The following is a 26,118-nucleotide window of genomic DNA, read 5'->3' on the forward strand; positions in this document are numbered from 1 at the left end:
AGGTTGCTCCAAGCCCCGTCCAACCTGGCCCTGAACATTTCCAAGAATGGAGCACCCACAGCTTCTCTGGATAACCTGTGCCAGGGCCTCACCACCCTTACTGGGAAGAATTTCTTCCTAAAATCCAATTTAACCCTGCCCTCTGTCAGTTTAAGGCACAGCAGCTCCAGTCCCTGGTCCCACAGAACCAACAACAGGCTAAAGATAGTCCCCAGCTCACAGTGCCATTGCGGGGGGGGCTCAGCTGCACGGAGCTGCTGGGGTGAGACATTCCTCTCCCCCAAGGAGCCAGACAAGATTGCTGTATATGGACAAGCACTCCCTGGTGACAGGCTTCTCCTCCATGGCTGCACAGCTGGGAGAGATCCATGCTGGATTCCAAGGCCACAATTCCCACTATCGGAACCCCAGCACAAGGCTTTATCTCAGGGTGGTCTAGCTTGGAGGCAGAGCCATGCAGGAAAGGCTGGGCCAGAGAGTGCCCACAAACAGCTGCACAACAAACCTTTTGCTTCCCATTTTAGGAGTTTATAGCCATCAGAGCCCCAAATCTGGGGGTGCCTTGCTGTGGGTCTCCACAAGCACAAGAACCTGCCGTGGAGGGCCCAGCACAGCTGCCCCCACTGAGACTTGGGAAAGATGTCCAAACCAGAGCTGGGACCAGGCATGGGCAGGGCCAGAGCACAGGGATTGTCACAGACTGATTCTGACCTCCTGGGAACACAAAGCTGGACCTCCATGTTCAGACTCAAGTGCTCACAGGAATTTAGTGAGCAAATGGTTTTCCTGATGTTTGTAGGGATTGGGGTGGAGCAGCACATGGGGCTCTGCCTGCAGCAGGGGCTGGTGAGGACTCAGTTCCAATGTTCTACATGGGCCAGGGACACTCCCTCCCTACCCAAACAGGGAGGTCAGACACTTTTAGTCCTAAATTAAGTGACAGACTCCTCTTTGGACTATCCAATTTACCTACGACACACCAAACCCCAACTCTGCAACTGTTCTCACCCAGCAAATCCCCAGGCAAGGCACAAGACCCCACACAGCTCGAGCAGAGTAGCTCCTGCACACTCAGCACCAGAGCTTCTTTCCTCCTTTTTTTCTTCCTTTCCAGTTTTAAAGTCAGAACTAAGATGAAGCCAAGCTGAGGTCATGATGGTGGTTCTGCTCTGAGCTTCCTGTTGCCCCACCACAACAACTCTCCCAGCAACAGACTGGCACATCATGGAATAGGTGCTATAGAAACCACACAGTTCTTAGAAGCAAAAGATTTCTCACCCCTCCCCCCTCAAAAAATAACCCACTTAATTCACATATTTTCTCTCTATACTGTATATATATTATATATAGACACGATTCTCTGGTAAACATGTACAAGATATCGTAAAGAACATTGAAAATGTCTATCTCCATTTGCACAACAGCACACATTCACACGCCAGCACACGAGGACACACAGTCAGGTACAATCAATAAATAAATACATTTTTTCCCCTCAGAAATTATTCAAAAAACACTGCTATTGAGCGGCCCAAAGACACTCTCAGTTAATACAGACAGCAAATATTGTGCAGAATTTCTTGGTTGTTTTTGTTTAAGAACCAAGGAAAGAAGCTTCAAAGATGTCAGAGACGTTGCTTGGTCAGACTGTGGTTCAGGAGACCTGTTGGTTCCTGTCCCTCAGGAAGAGGGGGGCAGAGCACTTCCCTTCCCCTCTGGACAGGTTACACAGGACAATTCTGTCCTAGAACCTCGAGGGAACAGGAGCAGTCTGGGATGGAGAGAGGGCAGGAGCTTTTTGCTCTGCTTGGTGGAAAGATGGAAGATTCACACAGATCTGAAGCTCTTTGTTTCCTGAGCTACTACAGACCAGCACCCTCTGGGGATTTACTGCAGGAAACTCCTGCAAGGAATTTCCTAGATCACTGTACACATCTGTTGGGATTATGAGGAGCAAAGGGCTGCCCATTGCTCTCCCCCTTGCCACAGCCTCTTCCCCCAAAGGTTCAGGATGTGCCACTCTCCCTGCCTTTTCCAGCTGTGACCTCCATGTCCCAGCATACAGAAAGTGCTCATTTTTCCACCCCATTTGCTCAAGCAGCAAACCACTTCACCACGCTCCACAGAACCTCCCTGAAGCAGCAGTTTTCTCTTGTGCAGATTGACATCTGTTTTCTGCAAGCAACATCTGACACGTGCCACAAGCCAACACAAAACAGCACAGACACGGGAGAAGGGAAAGGCCCTTTCCCTTCCGTGGGCAGCACTCCAGCAGCAAGGCAGGAGCAGGGCCTTCCCTTGCAGAGGAGTGGAGGAGAGCACACACACATCACACATTGCACAGAAGGGGAACACAAATTTTTGCAGCAAAACTTGAGAGAAAGTACCCTTAGAGAGAGAGGGCTCCAACCCAGTGCCTGCCCCATGGCCACAGCACAGCCCCCCCTCCTCCAGCTGGGCTGGACCCTCCAGCCACCCACACCTCTCCTTTGCCTGTATTGTTTTTACCTGAGTTGAAAAATGACTCCGACCCCTCTGCAGGGCTGAGGACACAGCAGCTGAGAGGCACTTCATGCAGCGGGCTCCAGCCGCAACACTGGAGCCACTGCAGGAAAAGTGGCCACACAAGTGCATCTTCCCAAAGCAAAGACCACTCAGAGACCTTGGGCTATTCTTCTCTTCACAGACATGTGGGGGAAGCCCACCAAGACCTAACTGGAGACTTTTGGTGGGCTTAGGGGGCTTGGCAGCACATGGAAAACCCACAGGCACCAAGGGGATTGTTTGCCCTGTCAAGCTTTGAGCAGCTGGTCTTAATGGCCAGAGGAGAAGACAGGCACCATCAGAGGGAAAGCCAAGATAATCAGGAGCTCTGACTTGCCTTCTGAGGAGCCCTCTCCTCACAGGGGCTGCAAAGGAATGACAGGGAGACCAGACTCCTACCACAAGCAGCTAAAGTAAGGCAGGTAAGAAAACCTCCAGCTGGGAGTTCCCAGAGGAGGTCAGGACCAGATTTCCCAGTGTTCAGAGAGGGTTACAGAAAAAACAACAAACCCAGTGCTGAGTTTGGAGCTGTTCTGAAAATCCATCCAGAGATGAAACTGTGGTGTGCTCAGGTATTGTCGGAACAATGTAAAATCCCAGGGAGAAAACAGAGCCTTGGAAAATAAAATACTGAAGGGGATGCAATGCATCAAGGGACAAGATCAAAAGAGGAATTTCTGTGATCAAAGTCCCCCCTGTTACTGGCAGAACCTCATCATGTTGGTAAGCAGCTGAGGAATGGCAGCATCCCTGTGCTGTCTGGGCTCACAGACTGGTTGCCTTCCCACTGCCAGGAACAGCCCCAAGGAAGCAGCTTTATGTCTGTGCCACAAAGGATGCGCAGTTCTGCTCTCCCCACCCCCGAGCTCTGCCCTGGGATGCTGGCAATGCCTGGGCAGTTGTGGTGGGCACACACCTGCTGCCCTTCTGCTGCAGCAAGGCCAGGAAGTGACTGCCTGGTCCTGCTCCCGACGGGTAACACACACCTAGACGGATCTTTGGTTGAGTCACTGCAGAAGGTCTGAGCTGGGGCCCCTGGCACAGCACTTGGGGAGCCGAGGGTACTCCCAGCTCAGCCAGCAGCACGTGTCCCACTGCCTGAGTTCCACAGGTGTGGCACTTGGAGAAAGAGGAGAAAGGAGGAAGCATCGGAAGGGAGTCCCGGCTCTTTGGATCCCTCGTCTGCCCTGTGTCCTTCATTTGTTCTCAATCAGAGTCTGCACTTTATAGACAAGGTCCCGAGCCAGTTTCAGGATCTGCTTGGTGTTGTGTCGCTCGGCCATTTCTGGAACACAGACAGAGGAACCCAGAGAGGTCAGAGTTGAGCAGGCCCAGCCCCACAGCTCCTCATCTGAGCCCCAGGTGAGAGCTAAAGCTGTGAGCTCCTGCCCACATTCCCAACACCATCCATCACAGAGACACTTGGCTCTGGAGAGCTCCTCAGGACGGTGGTAGCCAGCAGGAAGCATAACCTACATTCTCAGCTCCCTTCAACATGTCCAGGTGGGCCAGGGCTGAGGATGGCATGGGGATTCCCCCAGCACCACCAGACCCCTCAGAGCCCAACTGTTTAGGGGCACAAGGGCTCTACCACCACGTTCCACACACTGCTCTGTGTGTGTTAAACATTTACAGCAGAGCCCAGACACGACTGCCTACACCCAGCCACGTGCTGCACACATCTGAGCAGCTGCCACAGATTCAGCCTGACAGAACACAAGCTGTACCGTTGAAAAACTTGATGATGTCTGTGAAATCCATGTTGTTCTCCAGGATGATGTCCCGGTACATTTCCACCAGGGCCAGGGCTATGAAGAGCACGTAGTGAGCAGAGGAGACGTGTGCGGCGGCCCAGATGGTCTCCCAGACGGCGAACACGTCGTCGTACACCAGCTCTGAGAACAGAACAGCCCAGCACTTACCACACCAGCCATGGCTTCACACCATCCCGACTCACAGAGCTCACAGCAGCGCTGGGGAGACACGCTGGGAGGCTTCTTTCCACAAGAACCTGTTCCAGCTGGAAGCAATAAGTCAGTCACCTGTACGGAGACACATTCTGGCCTGCAGCAGGTGGCACAGGCCTCAGGACACACTCCTGGTGAGGCTCAGCTCTGGAAAAACAGGTTCTGCATCTAGACGGAACAGTCAGCCCCATACAAGCCAGGGAAAAGTGAAAAGGCATTTAGAATTAAGTTTAAACTACTAAGTTGCAGAGTGTGCTGAGAAGCCTGGAAGCCTGGCAGACCCTGCCCACCCCCAGCCTGGGTGGTCTCAGCACACACCTCTCTTGAAGTCCAGGAGAAACCATCGGTAGCAGAAGTAGAAATGAGTGTAATCCCCATTCTGGTGCATCAACTCAAAGAGCTCAGAGTCCAGAATCTGTCAAGAAAAGCAAAAGGAAACTCAGCAGTGTGCACAGGAGGCCGCAGCCATCTTTCTGCCTGCTTCCCTCTGCTCCCACTGCTTTCCTACTGCACCAGCTCCACCAACTCATCCCTCCCTTTCCTGGCACACATTACTCCAGGCTGTCTTTAGAGCCCCTGCTCTCCCCTCTTGCTTCCCACCACTGAAACCCCTCTCAGCCCTTCCAAGACCCCCATCCCACCACCAGCTTTCCCCCTCGGGTGTGAGAAGCCACTGTCCACATGCCAGGCCCCCTTACCTGGATCAGTGATCTCATGTTGGCAAAGTGGGTGTCCATGGCTCCTCCATGGGGGAAATTCTGATTCATCCTCTTCATCAGCTCGGTGAAACAGCTGAAAGCCAGAGCCTCTGTGCAGGGAGGAGAGACACCACTGCTGGGCTGCACAGGCTCTGCTGCACCTGCTCCCACAGCCACCCGCAGCAGGAACATCCCTCCAAAAAGTCCACCCTGCCCCCAGGTTGGGCTCCTGGGAGCCAGACAGCACCAAGGACAAAGGAGATCGTGCTCCCCACCTCTAAGCATGGGACCCTCTATGCAAAGAGCCACCACAAGCCTGGCAGATTCCCCCACATGATCCCACAAAGGGACAGGGAAAGCAGAGCCACTCACCATCATCCAGGATGACCAGGAGAGGGGCCAGCAAGTCACACATCCCCTGCACGTAGCCAATCTCAATGTGCTGCCAGATGTAGCTGTGTGAGAGAGCAGGAGAGGTGACCAAGTGCCACTGCCTGGTACCTCCTTTGCCCGTGCCCTGCCTCCCTTCCTGGGATGAGGGGGGAAATCTCACCTGTTTATTCTGTTATCTTTGTGTTGTAAATTATTAAATTCCAAGTCAGGCATGCATGGCACAGTCCTGTATTGACACCCTGCCATGGCTATGTCCCAGGGTGTCCATTCAGGGCTGTGCCATGGCCATTGCATGGAAAAATCAGTGCAGGGAAAAGCAAAACTGGAAAGTGCAGCACAGTAGGGTCATTGGTTAAAGGACAGAGACTGATGGAATTTGTTAATTTATTTCTCATTCTCATCCTTCCCCCTCAAATCATCCTCTTGATTCTCTGTGCATAACACTGCCTGCCTTGCCTTCCCATTCCCAGTGTCCCAGGAAGCAGCCAGCCCTGCAGGGATATCTTCCCTTATTTGGTAGCAAGTCAAAATGCGTTCAGAAAGGGCTCAGATCTGCTGCTGGCACAAGGGAACGATCTTTTCCAGCCTGACCACTGGTTTTCCAAAATCTGCTGTACTGAAGTTCTAATCTCAGCAGAGATCTCCAGCTTTGGCTGTCAGATGAAGTGACAGCGCTGATGGAACAGCAGCTTCTCCTCATGTTTGCAGGATGAGTAATAATATTTTATCCTTTGCTGCCCGAGAAGCAGCGGCTGAGCTGGAGCGGGTCTGAGTTGGTGAGTGTCACTCAGCCAGCTCTGAGTCACAGGGACTCAGCAAAGACACTCAAAAAAGGACCCATGTCTGGCTCTCTCCTGGGGTTTTGGGTAGGCAATAACCATTACAGCACTTCAGGTACTTCCTCATTGGCACTATGGCTCTGTGAGCTTGTTAAAGCCTTTTCCAGAGAGCAGGTAGGCTAAATCCAGTGCAGTGGGTGCAGGCAGCTCAGGCAGCCTCTACCTTGGCCAAAAACCCAGCACATGACAGTCAAGGGACAGCTGGACACCTCTAAGCATGGGACACCTTGGTCTGGGAACCTCTGTGTTCTTGGAGCAGCAGCCCCAGTGCTGGGATGATGAGGGGATTTGGGAGTAGAAGTCAAGGAAGTAAAACTCAGTAGCCAGAGCAAAGTTCAGGGCTCCAGCGTCAAGGTGAATTCCAGGAAGCCCCTTGACCCCCCCCAGCTCCCACCTGCACATGACATTGCGGAGCTTCTCCAGGTTGGCCGGGGTGAAGTACCAGTAGTTGCGGTCACAGCGCTGCACGTCCTTCTCGATGCGGTGCAGGTTCACTGTGTACATGTCCAGCAGCTCTGGCTGCCCAAAACAAGAGCAAAGTTGATTTGCTCTCAAATAAAAAGAGGATTGCAAGGGCAATGGAGTGACAGGGCAGAGTTTGGGTGGGAAGTGGGAGCCCCTCTACACCCAACTGTGGGATCAGCACAGGGCAAATGCAGGTAAGTCCTGCCCCTCCACTTGGCCCTGTGAGGCTACACCTGGAGTGTTGTGTTCAGTTCTGATCTTCATAGCTGAGGAAGGACAAGGAGCTACTGGAGAGGGTCCAGTGATGACCACAGGGGTCTGGTGCATCTCTCTGATGAGGAGAGACTGGGGAGCTGGGCCTGGTTAGTCTGGAGAAGAGAAGACTGAGGGGGGATCCCATCAATCCATACAAATATCTCCACAGGGTGTCAGAGGATGGTGCCAGACTCTGTTCAGTGCTGTCCAGTGACAGGACAAGGAGCAATGGCCGTAAACTAAACCAAAAAAGTTCCACCTCAACATGAGGAAGAACTTCTTCCCATAGAGGGTGGCAGAGTCCTCGAACAGCTGTCCAGGAAGGGCATGGAATCTCCCTCTCTGGAGACATTCCTAACCCACCTGGACACATTCCTGTGTCACCTGCTCCAGGTGACCCTGCCCTGCCAGGGGGGTTGGACTGGATGATCTCCAGAGGTCCGTTCCCACCCCAACTACTCTGGGATTCTGTGGTTCTGTGAAATAGCGAGGCAGCCAGGAAGAAACCCACCCTGAACAGGTCCATACTTACAGAGTAGGTGACACCCGTGGAGGAGAGCGCAGATGTCTCACTGTTGGTCAGATCAGTCACAGCCACAGCCAGGGAATCCAGCTGTGGGTACAGACTCTCCATTTCTGGCTCCTCAGAGAGGTTGTCCTCACTCTCCACCAAGCTCTGCTTCTCAGCCTCACTGTCTGCCCAGCTCTCCACCACAGTCAGGGCCACGGTGTCACTCAGGGCCCCCGCCGGGCCCTCACCCATGGGAACGAAGTCCACACTTCCAACACTGGGAAATTCACCTTCCAGGCTGTCTTGGCCCTGCAGCTTCTCCTGCTGGACACCATCCGTGTCCACTGAGGCTGGCACATCGGACCCACCAACCTTTCCCTGGGAGCTGGACGAGGATTTATTGGTTTCCAGGGCACTGTCCTCATTGCTGAAGCTGCGCTCTGAGAACCCTGATGTGATGGAGAAGTTTTGGGAAGAGGGGTGGCCAGAATCAGGGGAACAAGTGCCATTGGGAACTGTCCCATTGGGGACCTTGCTTTGTTTGCCATCTTCCAGCTGAGCATCTACTTCAGTCTGTTCCACTTCATCCACAGATTCAAATACCTGCAAAGTGTGAGCAGAGACACACAGGGGAGCATCATGGGAATTCAGCAAACTGCTGGGGACATAGTGCCCATATTCCCAAGAGCTGTGTACTCATAGAGCCCATGTTCCCAACAGTGGAGGGAGAGGAAAATTACCCTTTAGCTTCCTCTCCTTGGATTTGAGCCAGCATTTGGTCATTTGCACAACTCCAAACCCACAAATCCCTGCTCTGAAGGGCTATGCTTTGCTTGTCATTATACACTGGGCAGAAAGTGATTTAAACAGGTGTTAAACACCTGGGCAGTAACAGAGGGAGCAGCCACAGGCCTTCAAGTGTGACAGCCATGGGGCAGAGCAGGCAGGTGAATATTCAACACCACAAGCGGAGCACAGTTCTGACCTTAGTGGCTCCAAAGCAGGCTGGGGACTCATTTACCTCCACCAACACTGGTTTTGTTTGCCAGAGATCCCCATGGTTATGGCTGAGGGGTCAGACCAAGCCAGGGCAGAACTGTGAGGACAAGAAAAGGAGGGGACAAGGTGCTGCAGCTCACCTGGGTGCTGGAGCTGGAGTCACTCTGCAGCCGGGCATGGTTCTGTCGGCCGGAGCTGCAGCTCTGGGAGGACTGCAAGGGAGAGGGAAAAGGGCAGTGAGAAGGCAGAGAGCACAGGGTCTGGGTGGGGGAGCTCAAGCAGAGGTGGCATTTCTGCAGGTGAAGAACAAGCAGAAAATGCATCCAGTAAATTCTCCTATCTGACCCATGAAGGACGTTCCCGTCACATCGACTCTGCTGTGTGTGTCACCCAGAGCAGTGCTCTGCCTCAGCCACCGTCACCGACTGCTGGGGAAGGTGACAAAAGCCAAAGTCCCAGGCCAGTGCAGTTGTCAAGAGCTGCGTGTTGGGTCTGGAAGGAGTCGCTTTCCTCTGGCCTGCAGAGAGGTCACGCTGCCTCCCTGGAGTGCAAATTTCTACAAATCTCTGTCCTAATTTGGCAGCAATGCGGCTCAGCCCAGCTCAGTTTACATAAACGATGAAGTCACAGGCTATAAAACAGCCCCTCCAAGCATATTCATGCTCTTTTCCTTTTCTTAAAGGACAAATATTGATGTTTTAAGCCAGACTTAGTGGAGGCAGCTCCTCTCAAAGTCACGAGTACCCTGTTCTGGCTTCCAGCTGAAGCACAGAGGGAAGGGCTGGGCTCTGCAAGCACCAGCTCCATGCTCAGCCTTGTGGATTCCCTCTGAGCCGCCAGTGCTCGATCAGTGTGAGTCCTCCCTGTTATCTGAGCAGATGTGCAGAGCATGGAATGACATCACACACAAACAAAAGGATTTTAAGAAAATACAGCACATTCAGACCAGCAGGAGTTGTCTCCACCCTTGTATTGTGGGTGTTTGCTGGGCAGGGCTCTGATGGAGAGAGGAAGGGCGACAGCTTTCCTCCATTACCATGGGAGCACTTAAAACAGGAAATTTCAGGTTCAGATGGAAAAAGGGTGAACATTTGCCTGTGTTAACTGTGCCAGCTCCCCTCCCTGTGCCTGTTCCCAGAAGAACCGAAGAACCACGGCGGAGATGCTGAGGGGAGGGGAATGATTCCTGGAGTTACAGCCATGCCAACAGTGTAGCCCAGCTCTGCTCAGCCCCTCTAGGAGCTGCATCATTCAGTTCCAAACAGCTCCTGGTTCAGACCTGCCTTCCCTACCTCTCTCCCTCTCTGTACATACACGTAGCCTGCAGGATTGGAGCTGAGCTCATCTCTTTTCCAAAGCACCCACACAAACTTCCCAGCGGGAACCAGATCAAGTCTCCAGTGCTCAGCTCCCAGGTCCTGTTCATTTGGGCCTCCCCTCACCCCCAGTGTGGCAGCCTGAGGTCACACAACCCAGCACCACGTGCTCTGCCGTGCTGGGCTCTGCTCCTCCAAGGACAAAACTCTCACAGAAACACTCCCTGGCCGCTGTTCCCAGGACTGCCTTTCCTTTAACAGGCTTTTCCCTCCACACCCTTTGGTTTGGGCTGTGGATCTAACTCTTAAAAGCCAGTCCCACAGAGTTGGGTGTTCCCAGCTCTGTCCCATGATGGCACTGTGTACCAAGGGTATACTGAGGTTCCTCTGTGCTGAGCAGCTGATGGAAAAGGGAGCCAGTAAGCCCACTGCCCTGTTTCACAGCCCCTCAGTGCCAGCAGCATGGTCTTCCCTGCCCTTACTTCAACAGTCTTAAATGGAGCTAAACCTGATGTGCACCAGGAGTGCATCAGGTACTGAATACCTCATTCTCCAGAATACCCACAAGGAATATCTCACAGGACTGGTGAGAGTGTCCTGTGAGACACCATTTGGCCCCACAAATGAGTTACAGGGTCCTGCTGCCCCACTGCCCTTTGCCAGGAGTCCCTGCCCTCTCCAGCAGGGAGCCTGGGTGGACACAGCCCCTCCGAGCCCCCACAGCCTCACCTCATTGCTGATGGTCGAGTCCCTGTGCATCATCCTCTGGATGTGGGAGTCCAGGCTGGCCCCCGAGGAGCACTTGGCCAGCGCGGCCGCGTGTGACTCCTTCTCGCGCTGCCGGACGATGGCCTCGCAGCCCAGCCACTCTGCCATCGTGTGCTCGTAGCAGGCACGGGTCTGCTCGTCAGCCTGTAGCATGGGGGGACACAGGGGCTTGGAATGGCTGGCCCTGGAGAGCCCAAACCCAGTCCCTTCTGAACCCCCAAGCCTTGCACAGAGGAGCGAACACTCGTGTTTACTATGGCTGGATGGGATATAGTCACCCATCCGCTGCACAGTGCCTGACCCACAAAACTTGGCCAAAATTAGGATGGGAAATGCCCATCCATCTCCTCCCTGCCTTCCAGAGGTGTGCAGGGCACTGAACATGAGGAACCAGCAGCTGCACAGGGCAGCATCAAGCTTGGTCCTGTCAATTCCTGCTGATCCAAGTCTTTCTCCTGCTCCTACCTACAGCCCAGTCCAGAGTGGACACGATGCCCAGTGGGCTCTGCAAACAGACCCTTCAAGCTGTGCAGTACCCACGGCACATCAATGCCACACTGCTGAGCCGGCAGCACACCCACACCAACCTCCTTTCTCTCTGCCTCCGTCATCCCAAATTGGTAATGGCCCAGCAGGAAGGGCCAGACGGCCTTCCTGATCTCGTGCTGGATCCCGCCATAGTAGATCAGCCGCAGCAACTCCTGGTCCTCGTAACTCTGTGGGAAGAGCTCGGTCAGTGCACAGACACAGTCAGGACATGGCCCATTGGGTGTAAGGCCCAGTTGTGCCACCTTTCAGTACCTGGAACACTGCCCAGATCCCAATTACCCCCAAACCCACTGCCCATCCACTGCAGATGATCCCTCAGATCCCTGCCTGGGCTCAGGTAGAGCCAGAGGCTGCTGTGGGTGGACATTTTGGCTCATCACACCAGAAACTGGCCCATCAAGGTCACTGAGGGTCACTGTTGTGCCTCTGAGCCTGGCAGCACAGCAGATCCCCCCTCAAGGCCACAGTAATCAGGTGACAGACACTGCCCAGGTGGGCTCTGAACAGAAGCAAGTCTAGGTGAGCAGTATTCATTCCCCAGCTCCCACGTGCCAAGGATTAGGAGCGCTGTGCAGCCTAGGACAGGCTGGCTGACTTCCCTCCTAGAGGAACTTCTCAATGTGCTTGGCCTCATCGTGCTACAACCACCCGGGACACCCCGAGCGCACCAGAGCTGGTGTGTCCCCAGAGCCCTGGCTCTACCGTGCTGTCCTGCAGGTATCTCTGCCAGATGTCCACAGTCAGCCCCGAGCTGGCACTGCAGGGGACGTCAGAGGACACGATATTGTGGTTCACCAGCGCAGACAGGTGGGTCCTCACCGTGGACAGGTGTCTGCAATAGGCCAGCCCTGCAGCAGAGAAAACCAAACATTCATCCTTGGACCTCAGGGAGCCATGAGGGTGAAAAGCAGGAAAAAGTTCTAATGAGTCTGTTCTTTGAGGGAGATCCTCTGAAGCCACATCCCAAAGCAGGGAGTCTACTGGGACAGGATCACCAGTGCTGCTGCTCGCTGGGCTCAAGTCTGAGGATCAGAGTCCATGTGTTTGCTCCCCATCCTGAGCACGTGCACAGACTGGTCCCAATACCCCTGGCCACTGGCAGCTGGCTCAGCACCACTCCCAGCCTGGGGCCCAGAGCCTTATCCCTCACCCATCACACATCCCATGGCAGTAGGAATGTGACAGGTACTCACAGCCATAGAAGGCCCGGGAGAGGATTTGGTACTTCATGTTGTCACACAGGAGCTTCAGTGGAGCTCTGCCAACAAAAACACAGGGGATGTGAGGAGAGGAAATGCTCCCGTGCATCCCCTCAGCCTGGCTTTGATCTGACTGATCCAGCTGTGCCTGCAGAGATGCAGCACAGGACCCTGCTCAGCCTCAGAGCAGCAATTCCTGCTGCCAGGATATGGCCACAGAGCAGCTGAGATGTCCCAGATGCCCTGGCTTTTCTGTGCCCACGTGTCCCATGGGAGCAGCAGCTCCTCGTACCTCTCGTGGCTGCAGCCATTGGCTGGGCCCCCGTCCGAGGAGCCGCTCTGGGAGCAGGAGGAGCAGGAGGACTTGCGGGTGCTGGGCTGCCACATGGGGGGCAGGACAGCCCCTGGCCCGTCCATCAGGTCCTGGGGCACTGTGGGAGTGGAGAGGAGCATCAGGGACCGCCTGGCACTGCCCCTGGAGCCTGGGACACACAGGGGGTCAACAGAGAGCTTTGATTAGCAAAGGTAGCATCCCACTCTTCCCAAGGAGGCTCCAGTGACCAGGCAGAACCCACTGCAGGGAATCACAGCACCGGCACTGGTGAGCTCAGGAGAAAGGAAAGGGAACAAAGAGCATTGATGAGAGAACCATCTGCTAATTAACAAGCTCATTCAGAAAGCTGGTCTTAAACTGCTTTGTGCTGACCAAGGCAGAAACCCAACACCCATCGCAGAGACTCCAGAGAAGGGGCTGCAACAGACTGAAACAGATGAGAAAAAACAGGATTGAAGTCAACTGCTGTCCCAGGAAGAGCCGATCACTGGCAGGGAAAAGCCCCCACCTCTCAAACACTAGGATCCCATCCAAGATTCAGGGAAAGAAGGGAGCACCAAAATCACAAGACAGGAGATGAAGACATGGATGAAGAGGTTGAGAGGGACAGCAGGAGCTCTGCATATTGTCACTTGCTAAATCCTGCTTAAACTTGAAGTGCTACTGCAAAAGCCTTGTGTCCTGCTCAGGTACCGTCCACACACTGGCCAGGAGATGGAGAATAACCCTATTTACTCCTCCTTGGAAATTAAATCATGGTAGAAATTCCATCTTCTGGCCATGAGAGGGTTTCCTCGCACCCTTGGTCTCACTGACTCTCCCTGCTTGTGGTATTGAACAGCTGGTACCGGCAAGAAAAAATGTTGAAATATTTCTATAAAAGCCCCTTCTTTTCCCCTCCCACTGAGCTGATGGGTCAGTGATGGTCAGCAGGGACAGGGACACCTCTGCAGGACCTGTCAAGTGACAACACAGGTGAGTTGAATGCCAGACACAACCAACCACAACAGCTCCATTACACTGGTGCTGGCAGGTCCCCAGAGCAGCACAGGGAGGTCGGGATGTGATGAGGAGACTCAGACACCGTTTAGGGATCACCACCATACTGCTTGCAGTTGGAGTCCTCGTCATCTTCCCTCTCCCAGCACTCACAGAGATCACAGGTGCACGGAATGGGTGAAAAGTACCATTAATGGCAACTAGAGACACAGAGAGAGGACAAGGGCACAAATGAAAGGGCAGAAAGGAAGAATCTGCAGACAAGAGAGAATGATGCAGTTCCACCCCCCTCTGGGAAGGTCCACAGGAACGGCACAGGCTGTGATGACGCCAGCTGAGGAGATGGCAGCAATTCATTTCACAGCAAATGTGGCCCCCAGCATGGAATTTTAAGGGGTAGATCAAAAGACAGCCACAGAAAGGAGCATCTCTATCTGCTGTTTTAGCTTCAATCAGATTTTTATCTGACTCACTGAATTGTGTTAGTCAGCTAAAGGCAGGGAGAACCAAGTATAACCTTAACTGATGTTATGGAGGAGTCACAGGGGATGTGATTTCCCCCTTACAGCCTCAAAAATATAGGAACAAGGTTTTGATCACATTTCACAGCTTTTTAAAAAAATCTCCACAAGTCTTCTATCTAAAACTGGTGGGTTTTCCCCCTTATAAAGTCACCTATGATGTCCCCAGATGTCAGAAAAAGGTTCTTGGTATCTCACAGAAGAGTGAGGATGAATGTAAAGATATCTCAGCCAAGTTCAAATCATTCACCACCAGACATTAAGAGACATTTCTGGTTTGGTGCATCCAGCAGCATCCCCTCCCTTGCCCTATGAGTCAGGAACTGAAGACACATGGCAGAAGGGTGCTGTGACCTCCCCTTTGTGCTGCAGAAGCCACACTGAAGGAACATCACTGGATTTAATGCAGCACTGGCTGAGCTGGCCCGGGACAGCAAGAGAAGAATCAGCCCTGGGGGCTTGTGATGGTGGAAAGTGACCCCCGAGTGACCAAAGTGAATATTCCTACTCATGTTATGTGTAAGAGGTTTTTTTACTGCCCATTAAAGCTGTTGTGGCTGTTGTGCAGCTGCAGAAACAAAGGACTCAACAGCAAGCAGAAGGCTGAAACAAAAATCCATAGATAGAATCCTGGAATGGTTTGGGTTGGGAGGGACCTTAAAGCTCATCTCATTCCAACCCCTGCCATGGGCAGGGACACCTTCCACTATCCCAGGTTGCTCTAAGCCTCGTCCAACCTGGTCTTGAACACCTCCAGGAATGGGACAGCCACGGCTTCTCTGGGCAACCTGTGCCAGGGCCTGTCCATCCTCCCAGGAAGGAATGATGACATTGAACAGGCAACACTGACACAACCAAAGCTCTTCCTCTGGAATCACCTCCTGGTTTGCCACGTGCCCATCAGTGCCGTGTCCCAGCAGCTCATACACCCCATGAGAACCCCCCAAAACTCTGCCCTGCACTCACCAAACTCAGCCTGTGTCCCGGGGTAGATTATCCTGAACACATAATCTGTGGCTTCATCATCCTCCTTGTCGGACGCGGACTCGGAGGAGCCCTGGGGGCTTCGCTTCCTCAGCTTGGGAAACACTTTGCCCTGGGGGAACAAAACCAGCCCTTCACAAGCTGCCCCACACTCGACCACTCACTTCCTGAGCTCCTGCCCCATCACAGCACATGCCTTTCCAGCCTGGAAGACTTTGCACATTCCCTGGGCTGGAGCAGCCTTTGGATTAAGCCTCCCATTACAGGGTGGATCTATAACCCTGTTGAGCACAGGGTATGTACAACCCATGAGAACCAAACCCTCCCTGCCCCATAGGAAGTCCTCCCACACCAGCCCCCTGAGTTTTTCCAATGGGTCTGTTTAGCTGGTCAAGGCCTTGAGCTAAAACAAACCACCATATTTTTAAGCCCACCTTCCTTATTAATTTTGGGAAGGGGATTACTTAAAACACAGAAGCCACTAGTGCCAGGCAGAGGGTTCTCCCCAGCAGCTCCACTTCGGACACTCCGCACGGGAACACCAGCAGGAACCCCAGGAAACAGCCCAGTTTCTGAGCACCCACCTTTCCCCTCTGTGACCAGAGGGGTGGGTCCAGCTGCCCATGGGGCAGGAGGCCGTTCTCCAGGCAGGACAGGAACTGCAGCAAGTGCCCTCCTCGGGGGAACCGCAGCGGCGGCCTCTGGATCCCATCCTGGCTCACCAGGACCACCGTCCCACCGCTGTCTACTATTGGCAACAGTGACAGCAGGGAGGAGAAGAGACATCAGCGAGGGAAACAGCACCAGTCCGAAAGGCAGAGGGCAGGAAAGCTCAGGGAATTGTCTTTCTAGTATGGAAAAAAAAAAGGACTTTCTTCCTTGTAATGGACTTGGAGAAGAATCCAAACAAGTCTGGGGCCCTGGAGAAGGTTTGCTGGGATCACACCTTGGAAACCAGAGTGCCCTGCTCTGCAAGGAGCACTCCCAGCCAAGCACTACAGCCAGGAGGTGGTGGAAAGGTTTTCCTGGAAGCATTTACATCATAGTGACCACCCAGAGCTCTGGACATCTGTCCTGGAGCCAAATCCAAGCTGTGGGCACTCCCCAGAGGTAAGGAATCAGGGTGTCAGGGTGCCACAGCCGCCAGGAGCCCCTGCTCTGGCCTTACCTTGCTGGTGACAGTGCAGATAAACGATCTCCTCCAGGCGAATGGTCATGGCATAGTCCCAGTACACACTGGAACAGAGACAGGGAAGCCATGAGCCTTAGGGATGTAAGAGGCTCTGCTTCTGCCCATATCAGCTCCAGATCCTGCCTCTAGATACCCTGGTGACAGGGGAAGTCACAGAAAGGAGGAGATCCCAGAGCAGTGACACCAGCCTGGAGAGTGACAACATCCCTCCAGAACCAGTAACTGTCCCTGCCACCTCAGCTCAGCCAGGGCAAGTCCAGTCCCACCTGCCCCAGGTGGTTTCTGTACCCTCACACCATTCCCAAACATAGACAACGTGCCCATGAATCCTTGCAATTGCAGGGAGTGACACGGAGCCCTGCAGAGCTGAGCACTCCCTCTGGGCACCCCAAGGACTCCCCACCCTGCTACAGTGCTGGGAGAACCCCAAGAATCCATCAGGAGCAGCCCTAGAGCCCCAAGGGAACATGCAGTGCTGTCCAAGCCTGGGCTGCTGCTCTGCTGAGCTCTTGCCCCCAGGGAGGGGAAATAAACCCTCACAACTGGTGGGGTTTCTTTCAGAGCTGACAATAGATTTGCTCTCAGCTGCTTCTGTTCAAGAACTGCCTCAGCAAAGGCACCTCGAGGGCTCTGAGAAAATCTAGAACATGCTGGATTGCTGGTGGCCACCGGACAGGGCAGAGGGGCAGGGAGGGCCAGGAGGAAGCCAGGGAAGGGGATGTCTCCAGGGTTTCATTCCTGTGGAGAGCCCAGCACTGCTCTCTGAGAGTGTCAGCACTCCATCACATCCTACTTCTGTGCAACAAAGCAAACTTCCAGATCCGGAGCAGCGTCATCTGCCACTTCACAAAAATAGCACTTAAGTAACATTAAAAATGGCTTGTGAATGCAGTGAAGGACAGAAGGGGTGCAAGAGTCACTCCCTGTACAGTCATACTTACTGTGCCATCTGCCTCCTGTCTTCCTTGGTCACGTCTTGACACTGGGAAGTTTTAGAACTTAGGCTGATGCCCAAGTCAAGAACTCAGAAAAGGAGTGTAGAGATGAAAATAGCATTTTAGGGGGAGGGTACCAGGCACAACTGAATGGCCCAGGGGCCAATAGGAAAGGGAAGATGAAAAGAACAGAGGTAAACAAAACCCAAAAAAACTACAATTGAGAATGAACAAAGCTGAGACCAAGTTCTGCTGAAGAAGATCTCCAGGTCAAAGCATCAGTGTTCTAAACACTCCCACTTTACTGGAGCTGCTGGGAAGGGATTTTGTTTCTAAGGCAAATTGGGACCTGGCATGATCCAGCCTGTGAAAGGATTGCAGCTGTCGGGGAAACACCAGCAGCCCATCAGGCAATGCCAGGGAAAAGGGCCTGGTCACACAGCCTGCCAAGCAAACTAAGCAGACCTCAGGGCCTCTGGAGGAACAAGCTCCAGGGACTCCAATAAATCCAAGGGACTCTGAATACCTGCACGTAAGATCACCAGAAAATGGCACACTGTCACCAAGGTCTGATCCTCTGGGAACTGCTCACATTCTCTCTCTGCAGATTCTCTTCCCTGTTTATGAGCTCCTCATCTTCCCAGATTACAATAACCAGGATAAACCTGAGACCATTGAGGGCATTCCCCTGAAAAATCCCCGAGGGCAATAAAGGAAAACCACTTTGTGTGTGTTGGAACAAGCCCCAGCTCCCTCACTGAGCACTTCCCAGCAGAGATGGGCAGTAGCTCAGCATCTCACTCCACCTCCCTTCACCCTCCCCAGGCCTTCTTCCCCATCCCTTCCCATTACAGACTCGAGGAGGATGGTTTTGCTTTGCATTCACCAGGAAAACACTGCTGGTTTGGACACCAGATACAAATTCTGACCCTGGGGAACATTTGCACCCCGTCTGCTCCAGTCACCTCTTCTCATAGTCCAGGTCCCCCACAGAGCCATTCATCAGCTGGTTTGGGGTCCACTTCAGTGCCATGATGTCGGCGGTCTGGTGAAGGGACAGATATCCTGGGATTGCCTCCATGTCATCTCGCTTGAGGGGAGAAACACAGGGACAGAGTGAGCTGGAAAATGCCAGGCACATGAAGCACCACCCCAGGCTGCCCGAGGCTGAGCCTTGGAACCAGTTCTGGCCCCTCACACAGCCCTGCCTGCTGCCCTGAGCCCACTCACCCACCTGCAGTGAGAAACCCATTGTGGCCCTGAAAACCCTCCTGGTAGAACGCCAGGGTACCTCCCAAGCTTGGGATAGGGCTGAGAGCAGCTGCCCAGCAAGGAAAACTTAACAGCTCCACCTAAAAGCAGTTTGCACTTCATTTATTTGACTACAAGAAGTAGGACAGGACAGGAGGAGCAGTTTTATGGTAAAGAGTGGGCAGGGAGAGGAGCCTGCTTCTACCCAGACCAGATCTCTCCCATTCCATTGGGAGGATCCGTATCACCAGGACCTCCACAAACACAATCCATTCCCTGCCTTCCCAGATCAAAAATGAGCCTGTGCTTTCCGCCATCGAAGAGCAATTTGGGGTAGAATGAGCTGCTGAGGGGCAGAGCAGCATTTTCAAGCCCAGATGCCCCAGCAGGAACTCACCGGCTGCACCAGGACATTGTTCTTGCCGTAGAGGAGCGTGGCACGGGAATTCTGGTGCAGTGACTCCACATAGTCCCTGGCAGACAGCGAGGGCCGATCATCCATGCTGCCACTGGAATGTCTTTTCTGAATCTGGAAGAGAGCCATCCACAAATGTGAGGTGAGCACACACACCTCTGGCTTTCCAAAAGCCCTCTTGAAGCTCATTTCCTTCTCACTTACACACTTAGATCACTACCAGAACTCTTTCCCTCAGAGTCCTCTAAGAGGATTCCTGGCTCTGGCCAAGATAATTTCTGCACTTAGAAAAGCCCCAGGAGTGTGCTTTATTTGCAATAAACACTGCAGACTCCAGCTGCCCTTGCTTATCGTTCATGCACGATGCTCCCAAGGGGCACAGACCCCACGATGCCCCCGTGCCCTGCCAGTCTCCATGGACCGTGCTCCCAGCACTTCTGGCTCAAAGACTTCCCTCATCAGAGGGCCCCAAAGCCCTTTTCAAACGCAGGGAGCGCAGAGCCGTGGCTGTGGCTCTGGGAGGAGCCCAGCGAGGGGCTGTCCCCCCCACACTCACGCAGAGTGCTGGGCGCTTGGTGGGCGAGTCCTGCCGGCAGTGGGAGCTGTGGATCCGGTGCCGCTGGACCAGCTCGTCCGCCGAGGGGTCTGTCCAGAAGTGGTCAGCGGTTTTCATCTTCGTGTACTCCAGTGCACAGGGCCCCACTGCAGAGAGGAACAGCCCAAACATAAGGGAGCCATCGGAGTTCCGATGGCCGCGGTCAACCCCCGGATCCACAGAGAAAACAACTGCATTTCACACCCAGATCACAGACAGGGTTAGAAAGCAAGCAGGGTAAGAGGAAAGTGTTACCCAGTAAAGATGCAAGAATTGGCCCATCCACAGGATCCATCAGGAGAGCCTCCTTCTCATAGTACTTACTAGAAGAAATAAAAGATGGCAGAAAGCTGGAGTGCTGCAAAACGGGACTGTAAAGTTATAGACAGTGGGTTTAAATCATTGGTATGCCCTTCTCTTTCTATAACACCCCTTGGTGGGAAAAGGGCAAAAAGCCCTTAACAGGCTGTTTCTCTAGCTGTGAAATCCCTGTGGAACAGACACCTCCTGCAGCACATTGCAAACATCACCATCTCCTGACAAAACCTGCCCAAGATTGGAGATCTTCCCCAGGACAGGTCACCTCAGCATAGGGATCCCAGGGGATAAGGACAGCACAGTCTCTGACAACCCAACCACCAGCAGGGCAAGTGTGGCCTATCTTTATTTTAGGGAGTGCCCAGTGGCCACCAGCAGCAGGGTGTCCATCAGAGTCCCCAGGATGGGCACGGAGTGACACAACTGGCCTGTCCCATCCAGGGACTTCTCTGGTCCACTTGGACACAACTCAGACAGCAACACCCCCAGTGCCATCAAAGGGACAGATGCTGGCAGTGATCTGGGACAGGTGAACGGGTGGTCTGTGCCTGCACTCACCTGCTGTTCTCTACCAAGTAGTGCACGATTTTATCCAAGACCTTTTCGAAGAGGGCTGTGCGGATCCAGAGGTGTTTGATGGCCTGAGGAGACAGGTTGGGCAGCTTCGGCACTTTGCGCATGTTCTCTGGGATGCCCTGGACTTGGTTTCGCCTTTAAAGGTACAAGACAAGAGACAACATCATCACTGGCTCGTCCTCGAGCTCTGCAGGAGCCCAGGGCACTCCCACACCTCATGGGGCACAAGGTCAGGGTTTTGGTGATGCTGGGGGATGCCCAGGGAACTGCCTGGGACAGGGCTGTGGAGATGCTCCCTGCATCTATCCCACCCCCTGCTCCAGAAGGCCACACCTGCATTTGGAACCAGACTTACTAAATCAGTTTCCCACAGTAAAGACATCCCAAAATGAGCCTCTCCCTCAGCAGAGGCCTCCAGCTCACACATGTGTCTGAGGACAGCAGTTCACAGGCAGAGCAGCTTATCTTAGGACAGCATAACATTCCTGCCCCAGGTAGCTGCTCCATCCATCTCCCTGGTTCCTGTCCAAGGATGAGTGAGCCGCTCTCAAACAGCAGTTGAGTTACTGCAGGTTCAAGCCCTGCACACTGAGGCAGAGCAAATGTGGTTCCAGTTGACTTAGTGAACTGGCCCATAAACTGTGACAGCTCAGGAGCAACACACTCAGCTGTCTCTGAGGCACAAGAGAAGGGGCAGAGGGATAAGGACTTGCCCACCCCTGCTTAAACCACAGGCACACCTCAGTCTCCTAGGAAAGCAACCAGTTCATTCAAGACAGAAAAATCCCAGGGCAAGACACTGCTCCACTGAAGGAGCAATACCCTTGCTGAGGCTCAAGTTGGACTTGCAATCCCCAACCATACCCAAACTACACCCTCATCCCGAAACACAAGTGACCAGAGGACTGACAGCAATGCCAGTGCCTTACGCATTCTCAATGAGCTGCTCCAGGTCTTGCACCTTCTTGCAGAGCTCCTCTGCCAGGGGGAAGCTCTTCCCCACCTTCATGAACAGCGCTGCGATCTTGTTGCTGCGCAGGAATCCGGCTGCCCTCCGCTTCAGGCCGTGCAGGACACAGGATTCCACGGCAGCTGCAACAGAGCACAGACCTCACTAGAGCACCTTCCCCATGGACGCAGGCTGGGAGAGCTAGGGCTGTTCAACCCAGAGAAGAGAAAGTTGTGTGGAGACCTCACAGCATCTTCCAGGATCTGAAGGGGCTTCAAGAAAGCCAGAGAGGGACTTTGCATCACCTCCCACTAGTCCAGGTTGCACCAAGCCCCATCCAACCTGGACTTGAACACTTCCAGGGATGGGACAGCCACAACCTCCTAAAGCTTCTCCGACAATATATTTGAAAGCAGAGACATTCCCTCCTGGCCTTGAGGAAGACACACCTCATCAGGTAATTGCTATGCTGTGCACACACAGACTGACTCTTTCCTCTCAGGTTTCTTGTGGATTGTGGAGAAACCAAACAACTCCCTGAAGTTTTCCCTTCAGTCCAGTCTGAGGGCATGGTTGGAACCAGACTATTTCATTCCCTGTGCTGGGATGGTCCAAGTAAGGAGAAAGTTCAGGCACACTGAGAATTTCTAAAGCAGCACAGGAAATGGGGTAATTTTTTCCCCAAAAATCTCAGTGTTCACGTAAACATTTTTCCTGAAAAACCAAAAGGAATAGAGAACCTGGGGATAAACTCCAGGCAACACCAGCAGCTTGCAATGACTCCACAGAAATACGTGTACACGCACAGACTCCGTTGGCAACCTGCTTCCCAAACCCCTTGGGAGGGCTCTGGATGGATGTCTAGTGCCAAACACAGACTGATTAAACAGTCTGATCAAAGCACTGGAAAATCACACGGACCCACAACTCTCCCTGTGCTCTCCCAGGGGCTTTGAGGTTGGAGCACACACGCTAAGAGCACCTTGCCCATGCTAAATCCAGAGATAATGGTAGGTTTTTTAAACCTAAAAACACAAGTTTTTGAGCTCAGTCCATAACTTCTGTCACCACCAAACGCACTGCGAAGAGATTCTCCCCATCCCTCAGGATAAAACCTGCAGCAGAGCCATGTGATGCAGAAGCTTTGTGCAGCTACGCCCAGGTAAAGTGGGAGCTTTGATTCCTGGCAAAAGACATCTAAAGGTATTTCTGAGTTCCCCAGAGCACTGGTGTGATTCAAACCCCTCTGGCTGAGCAGACTCAGCATTGATGTGGACACCAAAACCTTGGCTAACACCAGCCCCCAGCCCTGCTCCCAGTTCTCCATCAGCCTGGGCAGCCTGGACTGACAGATGCCAACTCGTGTTTGTCTGCTCCAAACCCCCCCTCGCAGGAGGATGGGGTGGCCGGGGGCTGCTGCCCTTTCCTGCCACACCACTGGTTCCACCCGAAGGGATTTGCAGTACACTGGCCACGCAGAGGGTGGGGAGGGCTCTGTGAGGAAGGCAGTCCTCTCCAGGGAAAAGGGCAGCTCTGGTAGCCAGAGCCAGGCTTGCAGCACGCTCTGCTTGGCAGGGAAAGAGGTTATTTATAAGCTCACCAGGCTCCTGGAGAGCCACAACACCGAGGAAGGTGCACGTACCATTCAAATGAGAGAGGAACTGCAGCCAGAGCAGGAGAGGAGACACCAGCAGCCAGGAAAGGGCAGCATTAAGGAGCCAAAAGGGACCAACGAGCCCTTCGTGCCTGGATGCCTCAGCTCCATGTCGCAGGAGCCTATAAATAATCCCCTCGTGCTGCACAGAACAGCAGGGAATGAGTCACACCTGGGAGTCTGCTCTGCTCTTTCGATGCCGCACCAAGGGCCGGGAACCGGCTCCTTACTTTGATGTGGGGGCTCCACAGGAAAGGAGAAAGGCTGTTGGAGCAAATCCAGAGGAGAGACACAAAGTTGAGAAGGGGACTGGAGCACCTCCCCTGTGGAGTCAGGCTGGGAGAGCTTGGGGTTGTTCAGTCTGAAGAAGAAAAGATTGTGTGGAGACCTCACAGCACCTTCCAGGATCTGAAGGGGGTACAAGGGAGATGGAGAGGGACTGTGCATCAGGAACTGGAGTGACAGGACAAGGCACAATATGTTCAAACTGAAAGAGGAAATTTAGGTGAGATATTAGGAAGAAATTCTTCCCTGTGAGGGTGGTGAGGCCCTGGCACAGGTTGCCCAGAGAAGCTGTGGCTGCCTGATTCCTGGAAGCATCCAAGGCCAGGTAGGACAGGGCTTGGAACAACCTGGGCTAGTGGAAGGTGTCCCTGCCCATGGTAGGGGGTGGAATGGGATGAGCTTTAATAGTCCCTTCCAACCCAAACCATTCATTTATTCTAGGAAAAGGCAGAAGCCCCTCTGCTCTCCAAGGCAAAAAAGGAGACCTCAGCACCCCCTTCTCATTCTTTTTAGTCTGTGGGTGCTCCAATCCTGTTCAATGGTGACAGTGCTGCACGAGCCTTCTTGGAGCAACCTCTTCAAAAGCTGCTTCTCATCATGTCTGGCATTTTCTTCCCAGTCTCCAAATTAACAAGCTGCCCTTCAGCTCTTGGTACAGGGAGGAGTGAGGCTCCCTGCTCTCCCTGCCCGCAGCCCCTGCTCAGCAGCAGCCCCTCAGCCCCAGCACATGGGCACAGTGGCTGTACCTCAGCCAACAGCCCTGCTGGGCGACGGGCACAGCCACCAGACAGGCTCCAAACAGGCACAGCCTCTCCCACTTCCCAGAAATCCAGGGCTCATGGTGTCAAGTAGAGCTCCTGTTCCATGCTCCAGCCTCACTCACCCAATAGCCTGAAGTACTTGCCCTGCTCACAGTATGCTAATTAGTTTCAAATTAGTTTGAAATTCATCAGACAGCCCCAGTCTACCAGCCAGGTCCCCACTTCTACAAACGCTGGCATGTGGCAGACTGGACACCTGAAGCTGCTTTTCCTGGGCACTGACTGTCCCAGTCACACATTCTCCACTTTGAGGGGTTGACAGAGTGGCACAGGAGGGCCAAAAAAGAATAGAAACAACCTCATTTTGACATCCTGATTGTAAAGTCTCTCCGATGACCAAACCTGTGAGGCATTCCACCTGGAACAAGGTTGCTCTATCCTGCTCCCCACTACCTTTGAGGTACAAATACTCCTCCTCTCCAGCTCCCCAGTCCTTGCTCACAGGCCTCCAGCACATCTCACAGCCCAAACCCAACAGCTCTTCAGGGAGACTTTTAGAAACCTCCTTGCCAATGTTTTGATGGATCCATTCTGAAACACTTCTACATTTACAAAATTTTTATACCAGTAGGACAAAAACAGGTACGAAAGCAGGCTAGTAAAAACACAGCTGCCAGAAAACAAGCCCCAAACCAGCCCAGTATCAGAGCAGATCTTCCACAGACTCCATCTAAAATTCTCTGTCAGCCTCTGGCCCCTCTGCTCCTGCACTCTGGCAGACTGCAGACTCCTTCCCATAAATTCCTATTCCATCATAGCAAGGAAATATTTGGACTTGACAGACTTTCAGTTGAATCAATTCTCAAGGAAATTTAAAAATAAAATATTATTTCTAGTACTTCCTAAGTGGCTGCACACACTGCCAGCATCCATCCTTCTTTGACACATCTCAATATATTTTAGGCACAGGGCAAAGGCCTCAGGGACTCTGACTGCTGCCAGAACAACTCACCCACTGGCACCAATCCCCTCCAACCCCGGAGCTGGAGCATGTTCCCAGGAATGGCACATGGCACAGCAGGGAAAGCCCAGCACCAAGAGGGTGCTCCAGCCCCAGCCCAGGTCAGCATCCTGCTGTCGGGGACTCACCGCAGAAGGAGATGATGTGGCTGCTGTCCTCGTGCACAAACTTCCTCGTCACTGCCTCCTCCATGATCTGCTTCACCTGTGGCACAGAGGCAGATGGAGAAAACATGGAATTTCAGCCATGGACCAGCGCGAGGAGACCTGTGGTGGGGTGGGCACTCAGAAACCTCCCCTGCTCCCTGATTTTTCCAATGGTACAGAGGCTCTCATGGAGGATCAGTGCAGCTCTGCCGACTGAGCATCACCAGCTGTTTCAAAAAGTCAGGTATAAAAAAGGGTTGTTTCATTTCTGAGAAACTTCAAAGTAGGAAAACGATGAGCAGAGAATTAACTGCAAGAATTGAGCATCGTTTAGATAAAAGTCTTCTAATAAAGGGTAAGCAGATCTCATATTTAATGCTCTTACAGTATTGTTCCGTTCCTTCCTTTTATGTGACAAATTTCATGTGACACAGCTGTCCCAAATGACTGTAACTATCCATCAATGCCTAATTCAGGGGTCACCTGGCACCAGCTGTGCCCAGGAATGCCATTTGCACGGCAATGCCAGCAGCTCTGCCCTCACTGACTCTCACTGCAGTGCAGCTGATCAAAAGGAAGCTGGCACTAGTGCACATCAGGGGCACGATTAGGGGATGAAAATAAATAGGAACCCACATAAATTAGGAGGGTAATTTTTGCAGAGAGAAGATAGGAGGTC

General features: G+C 53.2%; 1 protein-coding gene across 2 annotated transcripts; it reads right to left on the reverse strand.

Moving 5' to 3' along the window:
- Positions 1-775: 775 nt before the first annotated feature.
- SGSM1 (small G protein signaling modulator 1) lies at positions 776-25,491 on the reverse strand. 2 transcript variants are annotated; one of them, XM_018076462.3, is made up of 24 exons: positions 25,422-25,491; positions 21,553-21,715; positions 20,606-20,758; positions 19,985-20,052; positions 19,691-19,836; positions 19,117-19,248; positions 18,434-18,558; positions 16,510-16,577; positions 15,926-16,089; positions 15,324-15,453; positions 13,857-14,036; positions 12,796-12,934; positions 12,498-12,562; positions 12,007-12,152; positions 11,343-11,471; positions 10,717-10,899; positions 8,812-8,883; positions 7,694-8,275; positions 6,836-6,960; positions 5,582-5,664; positions 5,210-5,319; positions 4,830-4,926; positions 4,272-4,439; positions 776-3,829 (listed from the first exon to the last, which is right to left on the reverse strand). In XM_018076462.3, the coding sequence occupies exons 1-24, from the start codon at positions 25,483-25,485 to the stop codon at positions 3,741-3,743; spliced, it is 3,381 nt and encodes a 1,126-aa protein (XP_017931951.1). In that variant the 5' UTR covers positions 25,486-25,491; the 3' UTR covers positions 776-3,740. The 2 variants fall into 2 exon arrangements, with proteins under 2 accessions (XP_017931951.1, XP_017931952.1); XM_018076463.3 differs by lacking the exon at positions 13,857-14,036.
- Between the last annotated feature and the right edge of the window lie 627 nt (positions 25,492-26,118).

The sequence above is a fragment of the Manacus vitellinus genome, unplaced genomic scaffold (assembly GCF_001715985.3).
Source record: "Manacus vitellinus isolate BGI_N305 unplaced genomic scaffold, ASM171598v3 scaffold_31_pilon, whole genome shotgun sequence".
In the NCBI taxonomy this organism is placed as follows: domain Eukaryota; kingdom Metazoa; phylum Chordata; class Aves; order Passeriformes; family Pipridae; genus Manacus; species Manacus vitellinus.